This window comes from Hyaena hyaena, unplaced genomic scaffold (assembly GCF_003009895.1).
Source record: "Hyaena hyaena isolate Hyena2069 unplaced genomic scaffold, ASM300989v1 scaffold_390, whole genome shotgun sequence".
NCBI lineage: Eukaryota > Metazoa > Chordata > Mammalia > Carnivora > Hyaenidae > Hyaena > Hyaena hyaena.
In genome coordinates this window covers 1,588,022-1,608,484 of record NW_024081018.1, presented here as the reverse complement: position 1 = coordinate 1,608,484, position 20,463 = coordinate 1,588,022, and the positions used below count along the sequence as shown (strand labels likewise).

Here is a 20,463-nt window from a genome sequence, read left to right as displayed (position 1 = left end):
TTCGCAACTACCGAATCCGCAAATAACGAACATCAGCTGCTTACTTTAGGATTCACTTGTGACTTTCCGTTTGCTGACTGAATTTTCAGAGAGCCTAAAATATGCAGTAATACAAAAGAGAAAAAGAATCTCAAAAAGCAGCCAAATTGGGAGTTTCTATGAACATACGTATTTATAACTATTTTTATTAGCATGAATTCAGGTTGGCAAAACCGTTACATTTTACTTTCATTAACCAGTTAAAAAACAGAATATTCTTTTTTTCTTTTTTTAAAGAATATAGATATCTATACATATATTTTTAAGAATACAGATATCTATATAAAAAGATATACAAGATCAGAAGAAAACAGTGTCCTGTAACATCACAAGTTGTCACTGAGTGTACAATATCAGTCATCGATTACTATTTTTAAAAAAACACTAAATTAAATATTTCTATCATAGGTCATTTTCTGCCTTCATCTGTGTCCTCACCCCACACATTTGTAAGACTTGAATTAAATGGTGCATGTATGAGAACATCTGCTTTTTCACTTCCAAAATAAGGTGGGATTATTAAATATTCATCTAACATTCCTTTCCCCTTTAAACTTTTCTTGATGTTTAAGGGTGCCTGGGTGGCTCAGTCAGTTAAGTGTCCAACTTCAGCTCAGGTCATGATCTTACAGTTCGTGGGTTTGAGCCCCGTGCCAGGCAGGCTCTGTGCTGACAGCTCAGAGCCTGGAGGCTGCTTCGGATTCTGTGCCTCCCTCTCTGCCCCTCCCCTGCTCACACTCTGTCTCTCAAAAATGAAAAAAACGTAAAAAAAAAAACAAAAAACCCCCACTTTTCTTGATGTTTTGACTCCCCAGAGTGAAAACAAGGACTCTAAAAGCTGGAATCCTAACATTGATTATGAACACTATGCACATGACATGGAATTGTATAAAGTAATACCTGACACAGTAAAAAGCTTCAGTGATGGGGGGCGGTGCTACTAAAAAACACTGTTCTCTTTCTCAACACAGAATGATCTCACATTGTAAGAATGAGAAAGTGTGGAAGTGGGAGAAAACAAGGGCAAGCATAGATTTCCCTTGCCAAGCCATGAACATATTATATTTCCAACCGTTTAGTAATGTTCAAACAGCAAGTTTACAGCACCTTCGCCCCCCATGTGAAATTAATACATAATGAAAAGATCCGCCACACGGATGAGTATCACACCAATACTTACAAGTCCAAGCTTTCTGGCTTCAATCAAAATTTTATTTAAGTATCTCCTAAAAACAGGATTGCTTTGACTTTCATAGTCTTCCTGCTTTTTCTTTTCACACTCACCGATCTGTAATCACAGAATAAATTCAATGTTAGTTAGCATCAAAGGTGAATGTAAGGGTCAAGTTTCTAGCCTAGAGATCCCATCAAGATCAAGGTAGCAGCTTGCGATTCTCAACTATATGAAAATGTAGAACTTCCTACTTTCTGGGGGTTCTCCTTGCAAAGGGCAGGAAGGCAACCAATGAGCAAATGTGTATTCTACACTTAGCTCTGACTGGCAGAGACTGTTTATTTTAAACAGAGTGTTTATTTTAAAAGAACAACCAGGAAGCAAGAAGGCAGAGATGCTGATGAGCAGAACATCCAGGACCATCTGCCTCTTCCCAACTCCAAAGTAGTGATTCGATGAACAAAGGAACAAAAGAAAAAAGGAAGGGAAGAAAGAACAGAGAGAGAGAGAAACACAAGAGGAAGCCAGAAGCTGAAACGAAGGGCCCAGAAGGGAGTTGCTTGCGTGTGCATATTACTTGTGGCCTCGTGGACTTTTATCATTTTTTCCTGTAAGTGACTGATCATCCCCAATTCTATGGGCTACTTCAGGAGGGCAGGGACATGGCTTCTCCAGTGTCCTACACACGGCAAACCCCTCAGCACGTAATTCATCATTTCCTCCGATGTGGTGTTTCCTCTGATGTGGTGGTTGCTCTACAAACACCACAGTGGTCAAGTCGCTGAGTGAGGGCAGTACCCATCTTACAGACACCAGGACCTGTGATAAGCAACTTCTATTATCTGAGTGTGGACCGTGAGCTGAGTTAGCATGGAAACGGGCTTCAGGTGATAAACACAATAACTGAGCATTACACATAGACTTAGGGCAGAAGGACACTTGAGAAGTCACGTAGCAGTTTTCCCTGCTTGCAGGCAAGGTTTACAAACCTTTTAAATTTTTAAGAGAATGTGTTTTTTTTTTTTTTTTTTTGAGACAGGGAATGAGAGCATGGCCATGAGCGGGGGAAGGGCAGAGGGAGAGAGAATCCCAAGCAGGCTCCATGCTGTCAGCGCAGAGCCCGACTTGAGGCTCCATCCCATGAACTGTGAGATCATGACCTGAGCCAAAACTAAGAGTTAGATGCGTAACTGACTGAGTAATCCAGGTGCCCAAAAGAGAATTGTTTTCTTTATTTTTTTAACTTTTTTTTAACGTTTATTTTTGAGAGCAAGAGAGAGAGAGCGCACGAGCATGGGAGAGGGCCAGAAAGGATCCAAAGCAGGCTCCACACAGTGAACGCAGAGCCCAATGTTGGGCTTGAACTCACGAACTGTGAGATCATGACCTGAGCCAAAGTTGGCCACTTAACTGACTGAGCTACCCAGTGCCCCAAAGAGAATGTTTTTTAAAACAAGAACTCAAGATTCCATTTTGCCAATCATATTTTTACAGTGTTGAATCCATGTTGCAAAGAATGGAATGAAAAATTTCTGTAAAAAGGCATTTCAGCGTTTCCTAGTGTGCAGCCAAACAAACTCACGATGCTATGAAACACTGTTAAAGTGAGGCAAATTTCATCCAAGCATTGCTTTGCTGGCACTTGGAGAGGCAGCATTCACAGCTGGGAAGCACCACGGCAGCGCTTACAGATCTGGAATCAAGATCTCCGGTCACAGCTCTCCCAGTCTCTCAAGCTGGAAAGCTCCCTCCTTCACTCCATCCCTCTCCCTTCTCCTTCAGCCACCCAAGTTGCCTATTCGACCTTGGAGAAGTCCAGCATTTCCCTCTTCAACCCTTGTCACTGCCTCGGTTGGGGGCATTCAGCCCTGCTGGACCCTTGTCACCCTCCTCTCCTCCTGAGGCCTCTCCACGGGGCCACCAACTCATGGCCTCCACAGCCAAGGGGCTGGTTCCCACCCCACAACACACATTCAAACCCCTTAATGATCGTGACATTTCCTTTCTCATCATATCTACTTCAGCCTCACAAATAAAAGGACTGAATACATGAATAGCTACCACACACTAGATTATAATAATCCCTTATATTTGCAAGAGGAATTCTTACACTCATCAGGTGGTCATAGGCCCATTTCTTCCTGGGCTACATCTGTCATGACTCTACTATGACCAAGCACTGTGACAGGTGACAGAGAATCAAAAATGACTAAAATAGGGATGCCTGGCTGGCTCAATCGGTAGAGCATGCAACTCTTGATTGTAAGTTCAAGCCCCATGTTGGGTGGACAGATTACTTAAAAGTAAATAATTAAAAAATACAATCTTAAAAAAATAAAACATATTCTTTATCCCTAAATGCTTAGTCTCATAAAGAAATAATGAGTGAACATTATGAACATGGTGAAATAAATGTTATTATAGGAAAATAAAATTACTCTTTAAAAAAAAAGGTCAGAGTAACTAAAGAAAAAATTATATATAAATTGTATAATACATACACAGAAACACATATAATGTTAGCAAAGACAGGAAACAGAGTAATTTAACATACTATAAATATAAAATTCATGAATTAAAAAAATTCCAACCTTATGAGTTAAAGAATCAAGTTTGCTATAACATTCCGACAATTCATCAGCACATGACAAGTCAGGACTGACTTCTTTTTTCCCTTCACCATATTTCACCTAAAGCAAAACAGAGATTTTATTTCTGTTATAGTTCAGTTGTAAAACCTATAGTTAAGACTAAAATTTGACTTCATTCTATGACTTGGTTCTATTCTTCAACTGTATTGATCAATCAAAAAGGAGTCTGAAATTTCTATACTAAGAACTAAAATCAAATTAGTTGCTGCTCAACGGGCTTTACGTTCCCATTCAAAACAGAAATAACCAGGTGGGGTTGAAATTATCCTAGATTAAGAAGGTCAGGGGGATAATCTGCCCAGCTACTAGTCACAGATACACAACTCTCACAACTCTGTGAAAAACAGCAACAGAAGACGCTTATTTCCAGTATAGAACTGAGAAGGTCTTACAGACACACACATGCCTTTTTTTTTTTTTTTTTTAAATACCTGAGATTTTCTCATTGTTCCTGAAGCAGCATCATAGTTAAGCATGTCTGTGGGATCAATCCAGTCATCATCATAAGCATAACCGGTCATAAGCCACAGACATTCGCAAAGCAGCAGAGAATACAGCATCCCGCCTGAGAGCTAAAAAAAAAAATTTAACAGATATAATGAAATAGAATTATTTTGAGAAGACATGGTTTTGTAATAAAGGCTATCTACTTCCTTCTAGTGCTAAGATAATGCTTTCTTTCTGAATAACTGAAATAAGAATACTCAGTAAAATGGTATTCACATATACACACATATTTTTGCCAAGACAAAAAGAAAATAAGAATTTTTCATATGATGCAGAATTCTATTCCTAGGTTTATATCCAAGGAATGAAAATACCTATCCACACAAAAACTTGTACACAAATGTTTATAGCCACATTATTCACAACAGCCAAAAAGTAGAAACAATTCAAATGGCTGTCAACTGATGGATACCTAAAATGTGGGCTGACCATACACAGGAATGTGCTTAGTCTGTGGGAAGGAATGAAATACCGATACATGCTACAACTTGGATAAACCTTGAAAACACTATGCTATGTGAAAGAAGCCAGTCACCAAGGACCATAACATGATTCCATTTATGTGAAATGTCCAGAACAGGCAAATCTACAGAGACAGAGAGCAGATTAGTAGGTCCTCAGGGCTGAGGATATAACAGAGGGTTGGTAGTTAAATGAAACAGGCCTTCTTTTTACGGTGGTGAACAATAAACCAAAACTCAATGTGGTAATGGACGCACGTATCTGTGAATATATTAAAAACTGAAGAGTCGTGCTCTTTAAAAGCATGAATTGTATAATATGTGAATCATTTATCAGTAAAACTGCTTTAAAATAAATAGGTATTTAACCAAACCCTTTCTCCCCAGTTTTTTTTAACACATGGAAATTAGAAAGGTATAAAATTAAGATTCAAGTGAGGTGACTCAACTCCCAAACCATTCAGAGAAAATAACCCGCTTCATCTAAGCCTCTGCAGAAACACTGTCAAATCACTTTTTTTAAGTTTATTTATTTTGAGAGGTGGAGGGTGTGGGAGGACCAGAGAAGAGACAGAGAGAGAGAGAGAGAGAGAGAGAGAGAGAGAGAGAGAGAGAGAGAGAGAGAAAATCCCAAGCAGGCTCCACATTGACAGCACAGAGCCCAATGTGGGACTCAAACCCACAAACTTTGAGATCATGACCTGAGCAAAATCAAGAGTCGGATGCTCAACCGACTGAGCCACTCAAGTGCCCCAAATCATTTCAATACTTAATACTCCTTCTATTCAACACTGTCCAATGCAGTAAACAACCAAGCGCATGTGGCTATTTAAATTTAAGTTAAATTAATGAAAAATCCAGTTACTCATTCACGCTAGCAACTTTTCAAGTGTTCACACACCCCCATGTGGCTAGTGGCTGCCATACTGGACAGTACTGATACTGAACAACCCATCACTGCAGAAAGTTCTGTTGGATACCCTATCTTATTCCTACTATGAATAAAAATCAGGTAAGAGAATTCTAAGACAAGAAAGCCCTGCGTTTATAGTCTACCTGTAAAAATAAAGTCACTCCCAGTGAAATGAAACACTCCTCATTGGTGCCACTGAGTGCTCTGTTTATTCTAGCACAACACACATAGAAATGAGCCACTCACTGGCCAGTCTCCTCTGCTGGCACAGTGGGTGCCCATCTTGACGGTGTGTTTAGAATCACCTGACAAGCTTCTAAAAATCCCAATCTTCTGGCCATATCTCAGACCAATTACATCAGAATCTCTAAGAGTGGGACCCAGGCACTGGAATTTTAAAGTACCTCAGGTGGTTCTGATATGCAGCTGGGGTGGAAAAGCACTGTGCTATAAAGTGAACTTTTCCAGGGAAGGGAGTATCTTACTCTAATTGGAATTCGCCTTCCTGATGGCTCTCCGTCTTGTCCCCTCCACCTCTCCAAGCCCAAAGCCTGAGAGACGGCGCCTCAGAGATACCCAATAAATGTTAGGCTGCAAATGGTCAAAGCCGTACAGGGATGCACAAGGTTTTAGAGGTTCAAAGGGTGAAGAAAGCACATCTGGGAGACACAGGCACGAGTTCATGGAGGAATGGGCGTGGGAAACAGACTGGCAAGTATAGGTAACATGCTAAGAATGAGAGGTAAGGGAGGCAGAGGAGCAAAGTGAACCTTCGAAAACCATCAATTAGCGGATGGACATGGTGGGAGATGGACCGGGAGATGGTGGGACAGCAACGCTGCAGTGACAATGCCCACGTGAAGAGCTATGGCCAACCTTACCAGCCAACAGTGGCTTTCAGTGACATGGGCGCTACACTTGGAGAAGAGGGAAGTAGCACTAAGTGTACAGAATGAGGGGAAAATTGGCTTCAGAGTCTCCTCCAAGGAGGCTGAAGTAGCAAAAAGATGCTGAATCACATTCTGAATGTCAGCCCTACAGGCCTCAGCCACTGAACGCACGTAAGAGGAAAGATGTGTAAGCATGGCCAAGATTTCAAGGCTGACCAACTACAAAAACGTGGTATTAACTTCAAAAAGAAATTCAGAATAAAAACATGGTTTGGGGGGAAAGTTCAGCATTCACTTGTACACCATTTACTAAATACCTACTGGATACTGGGCACGGTCTTATGTGACAGGGATAACAAGAAACTAGACCGGCCATGATTTGTTAAGAAGCTACATGGAATAAGTCAGGCAGAGAAGGATAAATACCATATGTTTGCTCGTATAGGAGGATTAGGAGGAACTTAATGGAGGACCATGGGGGAAAGGGAGGGAGGCAAACCATGAGAGACTCTTGAATGCTGAGAACAAACTGAGGGCAGATGGGGTAGGGGGAGCAGAAGGGGGGTGATGGGCATGGAGGAGGGCACTAATGGGGAAGAGCACTGGGTGTTACATGGAAACCAACTTGACTAATAAACTATTAAAAAAAAAAAGAAGCTACCATGGGGGTACATGGGGATGGGAGACAGGAGGAGACAATAACCTGACCAAAAAATAAATACGATTTCAGGTAGTGATATTGCTGTGAAAAAAAATGAAGCAGGGCAATGGTATGAATGGGTTAGGAAATGTGGAGTATTTTAGGGAAGGCCTCTGAGGGGATTAAAGATAGCCACAAATTCTGTCAAGTCCCCAGCAAGAGATGGAGTTTATTTTCCCTCCTCCTGAATCTGGGCTAACCCTGCGACCACTGCCAACCAAGAAGAGAGGAAGAACTGGTACACGAGCATTTATTTCGGGTTTAGAACTGTAATTTGGGGAGCAGCCCAAATTGTGGCCCCACTGCAGGGAAAACGTTAGGGGGTTTTATAAGAAAAAAGAGGAAACACAAGATACCTTACATCAGTTGTTTCCCAAGAATTATATTTGAATTATTATTACAATTTACAATTTATTCGTTTCCTGGGGATATTATATTAGTTGCTAGCAAAGTCCCTTTTGCAGAATGACCAATTTTTGTCAAACATACAGATACAGTAGTCAGGTGCTCAGTCATATGCCCTTGCCCAGTTCAACAGTGGGATGCAATTCCTGTTTCAAAAACAGAATGAATGGGGCACCAGGGTGGCTCTCAGTTGGTTGAGCATCTGACTCTTTGAGTTCAGCTCAGGCCATGATCCCAGACTTGAATCCCACACAGAGCCTGCTTAAGATTCTCTCCCCCACTGCCCCCATCTCTCCCGGCACCCCTCTCACCCACTTGCATTCTCTCTCTAAAAAAATTTAAAAAAAATTTTTTTTAAACACGATGAAGTTTCAGTCACAAAATGGAGTCTCTTATCCACAAATGTTTTACACAGGTTCGCAATATTTAGTCAAAATACTGTGGCAGAAGTGATGCTGTGCTGGTTCTGGGCTGGGCTTGGCCTCTCTGAGGCCCAGCTGCTCCTACTTCATCACTCTGGAACACCTGCTCCTGGCCCTCGGCTGCCATGCTGTGAGAAGACCTAGCCACGTGGAGGGGCACACGAGGCTCCCAGCTGGCAGCCAACATCAAGAGGCAGCCATGGGAACAAGCCATCTTGGTAGCTGCAGTCCAACCCACGGTAACAGACCTGTGACCCGGCCAACATCATGTGGAATAAAAGAACTACACAGGTGAGTCCAGTCAAGCCCTATAAGCCCACAGAATCATGAGAAATAGTCAAATGCTGAAATGCTTCCACACGTGGAGGTGGTTTGTTACACAGCAGTAGAGAACCGCAATGACACGTAAGCAGAACGCGATAAGGAGCTAACCTCAGGAAGACTTGGGAAAAGAACATCTGGAGAGCGGGCACAGCAAGCATGAAGATCAGAGTGGAGAGAAAATTTGAAGCATTCAAAGACAAGCAGGAAGGTCAAGGTGGCACAGTACCCCAGGCCCCAAAGCACTCCCTCGGCTCCTGCTTCCTTCCATGATGAAGTAACAGAGGCCACATGTACTCTCCTGCATGAGAAACCAAAACCTCTGCACAAAATCTATGAGAAAACAGTTTTCAAGACATTGGATACCAGGGGAGCAAGTGTAACTGTCTTTGAAAAATGGGAAACTGGGGCGCCTGGGGGGCTCAGTCAGTTAAGAGTCCAACTTTGGTTCAGGTCATGTTCTTGCAGTTCATGAGTTCAATCCCTGTGTGGGCTCTGTGCTGACAGCTGGGAGCCTGGACCTGCTTCCGATTCTGTGTCTCCCTCTCTCTCTGTCCCTCCCCCACTCACACTCTGTCTCTCTCAAAAATAAATAAACCATTAAAAACAATTTTTTTTTAATTAAAAAGGAAAATGGGAAACAAACACAGGCAGCCCTTCCACTGCCCCAGCTTACGGTCTTAACAGTTTCCAGGTCACAATCACAGGGAGAGGGAACTCAGGCAGAGCCCAGAAAGCTGAAGAAACGGAGCTGAGTATCTGGGGGGACCAAGGCATAGAAAGCTGAGGAAACAGAACCCCAGAGATGTGCAGAGGCCCCTGCCATATACTAAAGGATATCTAATCTTTGACCACAGCTCCTCCAAATGCCCTAGGAATTTCCTGCGTGACAGCAGTGTCTTCTGTGATGAGGTACTAATGAGGTGACTCTGCTGGGTCCCAGATAGCTTGAGGGTGTTGGATGGTCATCAGAAAGACCAAACCAGGAATAGAGGGTTGGAACTTTCATCCATCCAACCTCAGAGGAGGGAAGGAAATCAGAGATTGAGTTCAATCACATGGCCAATGACAATCAATCATGCCCCACACGGGGCTCTGCACTAACAGTGCAGAGACTGCCTGAGATTCTCTCTCTCCCTGAAATAAACTTTAAATAAATAAATAAACAATCAAACAAACAAACATGAGTAAAAAATTTAGGACACAAACTCATAATTGAGAAAATAAAACCAAAAGTTAGTTCTTTGACATGACTAAAAAAGTTTGATATATCTACAGTAAGATTAAAGAAGGAAAGAGAACCACCCCCCCTCCAAATCAAGAATGAAACAGGATGAACCTATTTCTGATAAAAACACTTGGCAAACCGGCAATAAAAGAAAACTGCCAGACAGAGTACTACAGGCAAACACCATACTTGATGATAAATACTGAAATCTTTACCTCTGAGATCAAGGAGATAAGGGAAAGGCTCTGGAGGGTTCTGGGATATTGACAGTGTTCTAGTTCCTTTTTTTTTTTTTTTTTTTATAATGTTTACTCATTGTTGAGAGATAGAGAGAGACAGAGCGCGAGTAGCAGAGGGAGACAGAATCCAAAGCAGGCTCCAGGCTCTGAGCTGTCAGGACAGAGCCCGACACAGGGCTCAAAACCACAAACTGCGAGATCATGACCTAACCAAAGTCAGATGCTTGACCAAATGACCCCCCAGGCACCCTGACAAATGTTCCATTTCTTAATCTGGGAAATAGTCACATAGGTGTATGCTTTTTAATAATTTACTAAGATGAACATTAATATTTTACACACTTTTCTGATTATATATATATTTCAGATTTTACAACAGCCTTGTTTAAAATGGGAAAGACTGAGATACCATGATGGTCTGAACTGTACACCTCTAAAATTCATATGCTCAAGTCCTAAGCCCCAGGTCCGCAGAATATGACTGTATTTGGAGACAGGTCTCTAAAGAGGTAATTAAGTTATAACGAGGTCATCAGCATGGGCCTAATCCAATCTGACTGGGGCCCCTGTGAGAGGAAAGTTAGGCACAGGTCAGAGGGAAGATGGTGGGATGACGGCCATCCACAGGCCTAGAGAGGCCTCAGAAGAAACCAACTGGGCTGACAACTTGATCTTGGATTTCTAGCCTCCAGATTTATGAGAACATAAACTTCTGTGGTTTAAGCCACCAATCTTGGTACTTTGTGATGGTGGCCATAGCAAACTACCATAGAGTTCTTGAGACATAAAAAGACTAAGAAAGTCTCCATCCCACAGTCTCTTGATATGCTAAAGAAGTTTAACCTCAATAAGAAAAGGTGTGAATACACCCGAAAAACAAATAATCCAGTGAAGAAATGGGCAGAAGACATGAACAGACACTTCTCCAAAGAGGACATCCAGATGGCCAACAGACACATGAAACGATGCTCAGCGTCCCTCATCATCAGGGAAATACAAATCAAAACCACACTGAGATACCACCTCACGCCAGTCAGAGTGGCTAAAATGATCAAATCAGAGGACTCTAGATGCTGGCAAGGATGTGGAGAAACGGGCACCCTCCTACACTGTTGGTGGCAATGGAAACTGGTGCAGCCCCTCTGGAAAACAGTGTGCAGATTCCTCAAAAAATTAACGACAGAACTACTCTATGACCCAGCAATAGCACTGCTAGGAATTTACCCAAGGGATACAGGAGTGCTGATGCATAGGGGCACATGGACCCCAATGTTCATAGCAGCACTCTCACCAATAGCCAACTCATGGAAAGGGCCATCAATGGACGAATGGATCAAGAAGATGTGGTTTATCTATACGATGGAATACTACATGGCAATGAGAAAGAATGAAATCTGGCCATGTGTAGCAACCTGGATGGAACTTGAGGGTGTTATGCTGAGCGAAATAAGTCAGGCAGAGAAGGACAGCTACCATATGTTTTCACATATAGGTGGATCAGGAGAAACTTAACGAAGGACCATAGGGGAGGAGAAGGGGAAAAATAGTTGGGGAGAGGGAGGAAGGCAAACCATGAGAGACTCTTGAATGGTGAGAACAAACTGAGGGCAGATGGGGGTGGGAAGGAGAGGAAGGGGAGTGATGGGCATGGAGGAGGGCACTTGTGGGGATGAGCACTGGTGTTATATAGAAACAAACTTGACAATAAACTATTAAAAAAAAGAAAAGGTGTGAATAAAAGAACCAATGATGAACAAATGAACTGGTCAAACATACTGATAAAGTAAGTAAACCACTGATAATTAAAAAAAAAACACAACACGTCCAATTTTTTTTAACCCACAACTTTTTATGTTTAAAAATGTAAAACAGGGGAGCGCCTGGGTGGCTTAGTCGGTTAAGTGTCCGACTTTCGCTTAGGTCATGATCTCGCGGTTCGTGGGTTTGAGCCCCACGTCGGGCTCTGCACTGACTGCCAGCTCAGAGCCTGAAGGCTCCTTCGGATTCTCTGTGACTCCCTCTCTCTCTGACCCTCCCCTGTTCACGCTGTCTCTCTCTCTCTCTCTCTCCTAGAAATAAACAAAACAAAACAAAACAAAACAAAAAGTAAAATGGGGAGTCTAAGTGGCTCAGTCGGTTAAGTGTCTTGACTCTTGATTTCAGCTCAGGTCATTATCTCACAGTTCGTGGGATCAAGCCCAGCCTTGATTTGTCAGCACAGAGCCTGCTTGGGATTCTCTCCCTCCCTCCCTGCCCCTCCCCCTCTTGCTTGCTCTCATTCTCTCTCAGAATAATGTAAATGATAAAAAAAAAAATCTAAAACCAAAATACTAAGTAACAGTGAGAAAGGTATCCTAGGATCCCTGCCACATTCTAGAAACTGTTAGAAATACTGGATGACTGTAGGGGCGCCTGGGTGGCTCAGTTGGTTAAGCATCCAACTTCGTCTCAGATCATGATCTCACAGTTCATGGGTTTGAGCCTTGCATCAGTCTCTGTGCTGACAGCTCAGAGCCTGGAGCCTGCTTCGGATTTTTTGTCTCCCTCTCTCTCTCCCTCCTCTGCTTGTACTGTTTCTCTTTCAAAAATAAATAGAACATTAAAAATTAAAAAAAAAACAATACTGAATGACTGTATACTTTATTGGGGGGGGAGTTAAACTAAGGAATAAAGTCATGAGAAGAGAAGACAAGCTTTAAAAAAAATGTAATGTGTAAAAACTGAGAGGGCTGGGGCGCCTGGGTGGCTCAGTCAGTTGAGCATCCGACTTCAGCTCAGGTTTATGATCTCACGGTTCATGGGTTGGAACCCCACGTTGTGCTCTGTGCTAACAGCTAGCTCAGAGCCTGGAGCCTGTCTTCAATTCCTCTCTCTCTGACCCTACCCTACTCATGCTGTCTCTCTCTCTCTCAAAAATAAGACATTTAAAATTTAAAAAAAAAAGAAGAAACTGAGAGGGGATTAATTTGAAAGTGGCATTAGTCAACTATATTGAATACTTCAAAAAACCTGAGAAAAATAAAGGGGGGTGGACAGATAGCTTAATTAGTTGGTCATCTGTAAAATGACTTTCACAGACTGATAGGGAGAAACCTATTTCTAACCAGTGAAGAACTAAGCAGGTGACAAAGGGCATCTCTGAATGGAACAGAAGCTCTGAAAAGATGGCAATGTATAAAACCAAGGCTACAGAAAAGGCTTTTCTGTTTTTATTTTTTAAGAAGAGAGAGCATGAGTATGAGTGGAGGAGAGGCGGCAGGGGGAAAATCCCAAGCAGGTTCAGCACAGAGCCTGATGCAGGGCTGGAACTCACAAGCCATGAGATCATGACTTGAGCTGAAATCAAGAGCCGGACACTTAACCAACTGAATCACCCAGGCACCCCCAGAAAAGGCTTTTTTCATAGGCAACGAGATTTTACACTCCTTCATAAGCAGAAATGAATAAGCAGGAATGGAAACAAAGGTTCTAAAGCAAAAAGAAGAGAAGCTGACAGAGTTCACATTAGTACATGTATCAAGAAGATGGTGAAATGATCCACCAGGAATGTTACTGTGTGAGGAAGCTGGGTTGCGGGAATGGGGATCTGGGAAAACAGTTCGATAAGAGCATTATGCAAAGGGAGAGGAATCAAAAAACCTTTCAAGCAAGGGCGCCTGGGTGGCTCAATCGGTTAAGTGTCCAACTAACTTCAGTTCAGGTCGTGATCTCACGGATCGTGAGTTCGAGCCCCACATCGGGCTCGCTGCTCTCAGTGCAGAGCTTTCTTTCCCCCCCCCCCCCCCCGTTCACGCTGTCTCTCTCTCTCCTAGAAATAAATAAAACATTAAAAAAAAAAAGTCGCTGCTTAAAAAAAAAACAACTCACAACCTTTCAAGCAGCCGAGTTTTGACTACAACCCCTACAAAGTCATGCTATTAGCAACTATGCCACTTTCTCCAATAATAATCAGCAGATCCAGGGCTTTACCTGGGACTAGGAATTAGAACTGTTAGAACTGAAAAATGATGCAAGACCAGGAGTTGAGGTAGAAGAGTGGAACCAGCTGCAAGTTCAAGTCCTCCTGCCAAATCCCTGTGGTCACTGACTGAGGGATGGAATTCCTTGAGCACTCTTATAGCTGATCCCACACTCCCTCCAAACAAAGCTGCATCTAACCCTGCTGGGGATCTTGTTAAAAACAGCTTCTGATTGAATACACCTGACATGAGCCTGAGATTCTGCTAATGGCAGAATCTTCTAATGGCAGAGACTTTGGCTCACAGACCACATTCGGAGCAGCAAGGTGTTAAAGAAAAGTAACCATCCTGCGTTGGTTTCCTTTAATGAGGGGCACCAGTGATTCCACTACATGACTTTGACTAACAATCTCTTTCCTCTAGTTCTTACTTTTTTAAAATCACTTTTCTCATCTGCTTCAGGCTTTGACACTAATATCAAAATTATAATATATATATATAATACTCTTAACTACATGCCAAACACTGTTACATACATTCATTCATTAAATCCTCACAAAAACTCTTGGAAGTAGTACCGTCATCTTCATTTTACAGTTGAGGATAATCACTAACTTGCATGGGGAGCTACCAAGAAAGACCGAGATCTCCAAAGGAAGTTCCAGGTACTGAGTGGGAATCAGCACATAAGAAAGGTATCTGATCCCGATGAATCAATTACACGTGTATGAGAAAGACAAGACTAACTTGAGTCAAATTGTTTTAACCCAGAAGCACAAGTCAGGAGTTCGCAATTTAGTTCGTGTGCCTATGTGTAGTTGGCTGGCGCCGTGGCTCTCAAACTTGTGAATGTGCATCTCTAACAACCTGCCAGATGACGGTGACGACGCCACCCATCTGGGGACCACACTCATAACCACGGCCACGGAGATAATACGAATGGTTTTTCACCACCCACGCATAAATACGTATCTCTAACTCCTTCTCTTCAAATCAGATTTGGAGTTTTAAAACATTAACTACAACCAAATCCGAGCTATTCTGCTGGCGGCGTTTGATCAAATGCTACGTGAAGTTTTCAGAGACAACTGAAGCCCACGGAATTCCGCGTTCGCGGAGTCTGGCTTTGCACTCGCTGCCCCTTTCCCTAGGCCGCTCTTTGAACCGTGCAACTCCACAGCAGCAGGGCGCTGCTCCCTAAGATAAGGCAGCCGGTCTTCGCCCATCCCGGCGCCGCAGCCCCGGAGAGCGCGCCCTCCCCACGCCCCCTCCCCCGGGCAGCGGCCGCCGCCCGCCCAACCCTCCGGGGCCGAACCTGTAATCCGCCCCCCCGCGCAGACAGCCGACCGCGCCGACTCAAGGCCGGGCCACCAGCCTGCGTCTCGGGAAGAAGGGCACCTACCCGGCCGCCTGGAAAAGATGGCGAGCCGCTTGCCGAAGCAACGCGAACGCTCCGGCGGGAGCCGGGCTTCTCGCGGGGCCTCATCGACTTACTCGGCTGGCAGCTGTGCGTCCTTCCCGGGCGCGCGGCTGATTGGCCCGCCGGCGGGGCGGGGCCTGGTTCTGTCTGCAGGCTGTAGGCCAGGGCTTTTTCACTGTGATCGGCTTGCAGACCTGTCTGCGAGTGCAGCCGTACAAGGAAGCCAAATATCTACGAATACGAAGCGTGTTTTCTTAGTATTGATGTATTTTGTAAGTCCTAATATGTAACATCTACAGTAGTTATTTAAGTAGGGTAGAATGAACGACGAGGATAGTCCTAAATATGGAGGTGGAGGAGGAGATGCTCACTGTGGTGTAGTTAGAAATTGTAAATTTTGTTTTGTCTTTGTCTTTAACTGCTGCCCTTGCAGTTTCAGGAAACTCCCCAAAGACAAAATGATGAGTTTTACACACTAGGAAGAAATGAGAAGTACACAAGAGTTACTGGCAACAAATTTGAAAGCTTGTTAAAAGTGTAATGTAGTCCTCTTGAGTGTGCATGTTGCTTATTACAATTGTTTAAGATTAAAATACACCTGACATAAAGTTTACCAGCTTAGCCACTTCTAAATATTTTTGAATGTTTATTTATTCTGAAAGAGAGAGGGAGGGGAAGCAAGCGGAGGAGGGAGAGAATCCCAAGGGGACTCTGTGCTGATAGAGGGGGCTGAATCCCACAACCCTGAGATCATGACCTGAACTGAAATCAAGAGTCTGAAGCTTAGCCGACCTCGCCACCAGGCTCCCTAATCGTAGGGGTTTTTAAGTGTACAGTTGAGGGTCATTAAGTACATTCATATTGTTGTACAACCATCACCACCATCCACCCTCCATAATTCCATTCTGCAAAACTAAACTCTACCCTTTAAACAACTGATCATTTCCCCACCCCCTTTCCCTGGCCCCTGGCAACCACCATTCTACTTTGTATCTTTAGGAATTTGACCACTCTAGGTACTTAAGTAGACTTATACAGTATTTGTCTTCTTGTTGCTGGGTTATTTCACTTAGCATAATGTCCTCATGTTTATCTATGTTGTCACATGTAAAAATGTCCATCCTTTTTAAAGGCTGAATAGTATGGCATTGTATACCATAGTTTGTTTATCCATTTATCTGTTAATGAACTCCTGGGTTGCTTGCACCTTTTGACTATTGTGAGTAATGCTGCTATGAACATGGATATGCAAACCCTGCTTTCAACCCTGATATCTCTTCAAACTCTTTCAATTTGGGGAGTATATATCCAGAAGTGAGGTGGCTGTATCCTGTTGTACTCACATTTTTAATTTTTTGAAAACCACCATACTGTTTTCTACAGTACATGAACCATTTTTATGTGATTAGCAACAGTTTAATGAAGCCATAGCATTTATAGGATTCTCGAGTGGGAATAGTATAAAACCTGTTATCAAAATTAGTAAAAGATGGAAGGTTAGAACACATTTTAATACTGGTACAGTGGCAAATAGCAGCCTTACAAGTATTTATTTACAGGATTTCTATAGTATTTTTTTATTCCATAGCATCTTTTATGAACCATTATTCTACAACAGTGATCAAATCATCATTTAAATTAGAGACAGTACATGGTGGTCTCTTAATATTATAAACATTATAAATGCCCCTAAAATATTGTTACAAATACTCAAATGTCTTATTCTCAGTGATTATTCCCTTTATTCTTACATAATATAAATGTACCTAGCAAGTTTTTTGGAAAAAAAGTAGAATCAGATACGTTTCATAACTTCATCATCTGTTTCATTTTCATTCATAAATGTGTTGTAAACATAAATGTGGGTCTCCTAAGAACAAAATATTGTCCCCAGGTCTGCTTTCCAGGCTGGTGACTTTCCACAACACTCACTGTGTTTGTCATCTCAAAGCAGTATTTATCTGTAGAATTCTGGGCATTTCTTGGAAATCACTAAAATATCTTTTTTAGCCTATGCTAACTGGGGAGATATTTCAAGGATACCGTATATGTAGCTGCTTCCTGTCAGGCAAGAAATTTCAGTGAAACTCTAAAAACCTTTGTTTCCTGTCCACGAGGTGCTGCTATCTTTATTCTTGGACCTGCAGGGGGGTTTATCAGCACCAAAGCTAATCCTGTGCCTTCAGTCACATTCACCCCTAATGAGAGTTCCCTTCCTCCATGATACTTAACACGTTAGTGATGGGGATCCTGGCTGAAGCTATAGTAGTGTCCACCTCTAAATAGATATATCTGACAAACTTGGGGCTCCCAGAAATAATTGGCAACTTTGTAGGGGACTGACTGATAGGGTTGCCTAATATAGAATGTCCAGTTAAATTTGAATTTCAGATAAACAATGAATATTTTTTTTAGTATAACTATGTCCCATGCAATATTTGGGACATAGTTCTACTAAAAGAAATCATCCATTGTTTAATGGAACATACTTATACTTAAAATTTATTTGTTGTGAGGCGCCTGGGTGGCTCAGTGGGTTGAGTGTCTGACTTTAGCTCAGGTCATGATCTCATGGTTTGTGAGTTGGAGCCCTGTGTTGGGCTCCATGCTTATCGTGGAGCTTGCTTGAGATTCTCTCTCCCTCCCACCCTCTGCCTCTCTCCCCCCGCTCACATGCTCCCTCTCTCTCTAAAAAAAAAAGGAAAAAAAGTTATTTGTTGTTTATCTGAAATACAAATTTGAGTGTTGTGTATTTATAATTGGTGAATCTGGCAACTCTGGGCTGGCAGGAAAGAACAAAAGTGCACCGAGGTGTGCATTAATACTGTTACTGAATCGACAGGCTGTTGAGGACAGGGAATTAGGTCTCACAGTGAATCTGCTATGGACTTCAGAGAATCCTTAGGGGCATTGTGGAAAATACAAGGTTCATGTTGAGGTCCTGGTGAAACTTATATATAGCCACATGAATGTGGAGAGTAGATATCAAAGTAAGGAAAATCTCAGACTTCAGTGAGCCACAAATAACTACCTACTTATGATTCTAGAAATGATACATTCTGACTTTTTTTTTTTAATTTTTTTAATGTTTTATTTATTTCCAGGAGAGAGAGACAGCGTGAGCAGGGGAGGGTCAGAGAGGGAGCCACAGACTGAAACAGGCTCCAGGCTCTGAGCTGGCAGTCAGCACAGAGCCCGACGCGGGGCTCGAACCCACGAACCGCGAGATCATGACCCAAGCGAAAGTCGGACGCTTAACCGACTAAGCCACCCAGGCGCCCCACATTCTGACTTTTAAGGTGACGGTGAGCATTTTGCTTCAAATCCTTTTGGAAAATAATTGGGTTTGGATGGGGGCTGATCTTACCCCTTAATTGTTTATGGCAAACAGAAAACAAATCTAGAGGGTCTTTTTCACCGATCAAGTTTCAGCACTTAATGAATGCATTAGCTTTCTAGGTTGAAATAATTATTTTTATAATTATTTTTTATAATATTGAATATTCATATTCATGAATAATTATAATTCAATAATATTCAAGAATATTCAAGATGAATGAACACCAAGTTATTTTCTTAATGTCATAACTGTACCTATTAAGTACAAATTAGTTATCTAGTTAAATATGAACAACCTCTCCAACCTAATTTGGGTAATTGCAGGTTAAACATCACTTTGGGGATTGCATTTTCTCATCTGCTTTCTTATTGGTTATACAAACTAAAAAATATCCAAATACCCACTTTATACCACAGTAAGAATGGGCTCCAAACATACTTTAATTCTTTAGATGGAATTATATACAAGTTAACTATTTCTACATCCTCTACTACATTAAAAAAAAGGTTGCAGTGATTTTATCTGTGTATTTTTTGGACCATCACATGCAGTCAGGCAGAGTTGGCATCAGTTTTGTTCAACAAAGCTGCCTGTAGAAAGTGGCAGAGTTTGAGTTGGGCTTCCAAGATGATCCCACTGAGACTTTCTCCTTAAGGTCCGGGTCGTGACTGGAGTCAGCCTAGCTCCCATTCCCGTATTTTCTTTTTTGGTAAGTGGGGTTCCACATGGGCTCCGATCTACGGTGACTTTCCTAAGTAGTTTCCACAGATCTATCTGGCTTTTACCAGGAGTAAATAAGACATTTGTAAGTGTAGATTGGTTACACTTTGGAGCTCTGCAGGTCAGAGACAGTAACTAGTGGATTCTGTGCCTTTGGTGTGGTACAAACCTCTCCATCAAAACTGTGTCTTCCTTAATTTCAGTTAGTAGATCTTCATCTTTTTTAATGGTGCAGCCTGAGGTGTTTTAGTACAATCAGAATTTCTGAGAGGTGCCTGGGTGGCTCAGTCAGTGGAGCGTCTAACTCTTGGTTTTGACTAAGGTCACGATCTCGTGGTTCGTGGGTTCGAGCCCTGCATCGGGCTCTGTGCTGACAGCATGGAGCCTGCTTGGGATTCTCTCTCCCTCCCCCTCTCTCTCTCTCAAAATAAATAAACTAAAAAAAAAAAAAGAATTTCTGAGCAGCAAAGGTACTATCGGTGGTGGAGGTGCAGGCAGAGGAGGAGGTGAATGAAGTGGATGCAGAGACGGATGAGGAGTTAAGATGGGTGGCTGGCTGTGGCAGCATGGGAGGAAGTACAGCTCAGGATTCTCCAGGATGGTAGACACAGGCAGGCACATTTGTAAGTTTACCACTTATGTGACACGTTTGACCAGAGCTTGAACAAGTCAAATTTTCAAGATGGTCCTTCAGTGCTTCCTGGAGTTTGCACAATTCACCTTCCAAAATGCAAAACTGTTGTCTTAGACCATGAAGGTCTCAGTGGCAGAAATGGAATGGAAAGGTGGGATCTTTCAATACTTCTAAACTCTGGGCCATTGCAGTTCTAGTACCGACCACACTCTGTTTTACTGTATCTTTGATACTGGGAAACTTGAAGCTCCAGCATGACCTTAGCCAGCTTCTGCTGGGTGTTATCTGTTGAAGCAATAACCACTTTCTGGTGAGGGTAGCAGACGGGGAGGTATAATTAGCTTGAACTGAAAATTTGAAAGGGAGAGCCTTCTCTTTTTTTGGCATAATCTTTTTACTTTGGCTTTTAGCTTTCTTCTTCATTGCGTGAACTTGGGCAT

At 42.5% G+C, this 20,463-nt stretch overlaps 1 protein-coding gene and 1 pseudogene across 2 annotated transcripts in view; both read right to left on the bottom strand.

Moving 5' to 3' along the window:
• The window catches only part of CLCC1 (chloride channel CLIC like 1), a 25,613-nt gene extending 10,220 nt beyond the window's left edge, over positions 1 to 15,393 (bottom strand). Inside the window, exons 1-4 of one of the 2 annotated variants that reach the window (XM_039251093.1) lie at positions 15,312 to 15,393; positions 4,296 to 4,436; positions 3,805 to 3,903; positions 1,220 to 1,327 (exon numbers count right to left, since the gene is read on the bottom strand). In XM_039251093.1, coding sequence (XP_039107024.1) covers positions 1,220 to 1,327; positions 3,805 to 3,903; positions 4,296 to 4,424 — 336 coding nt within the window. In that variant the 5' untranslated portion in view covers positions 4,425 to 4,436; positions 15,312 to 15,393. The other variant, XM_039251094.1, reaches the window with a different exon arrangement.
• On the bottom strand, positions 15,057 to 20,463 carry LOC120244535 (annotated as a pseudogene).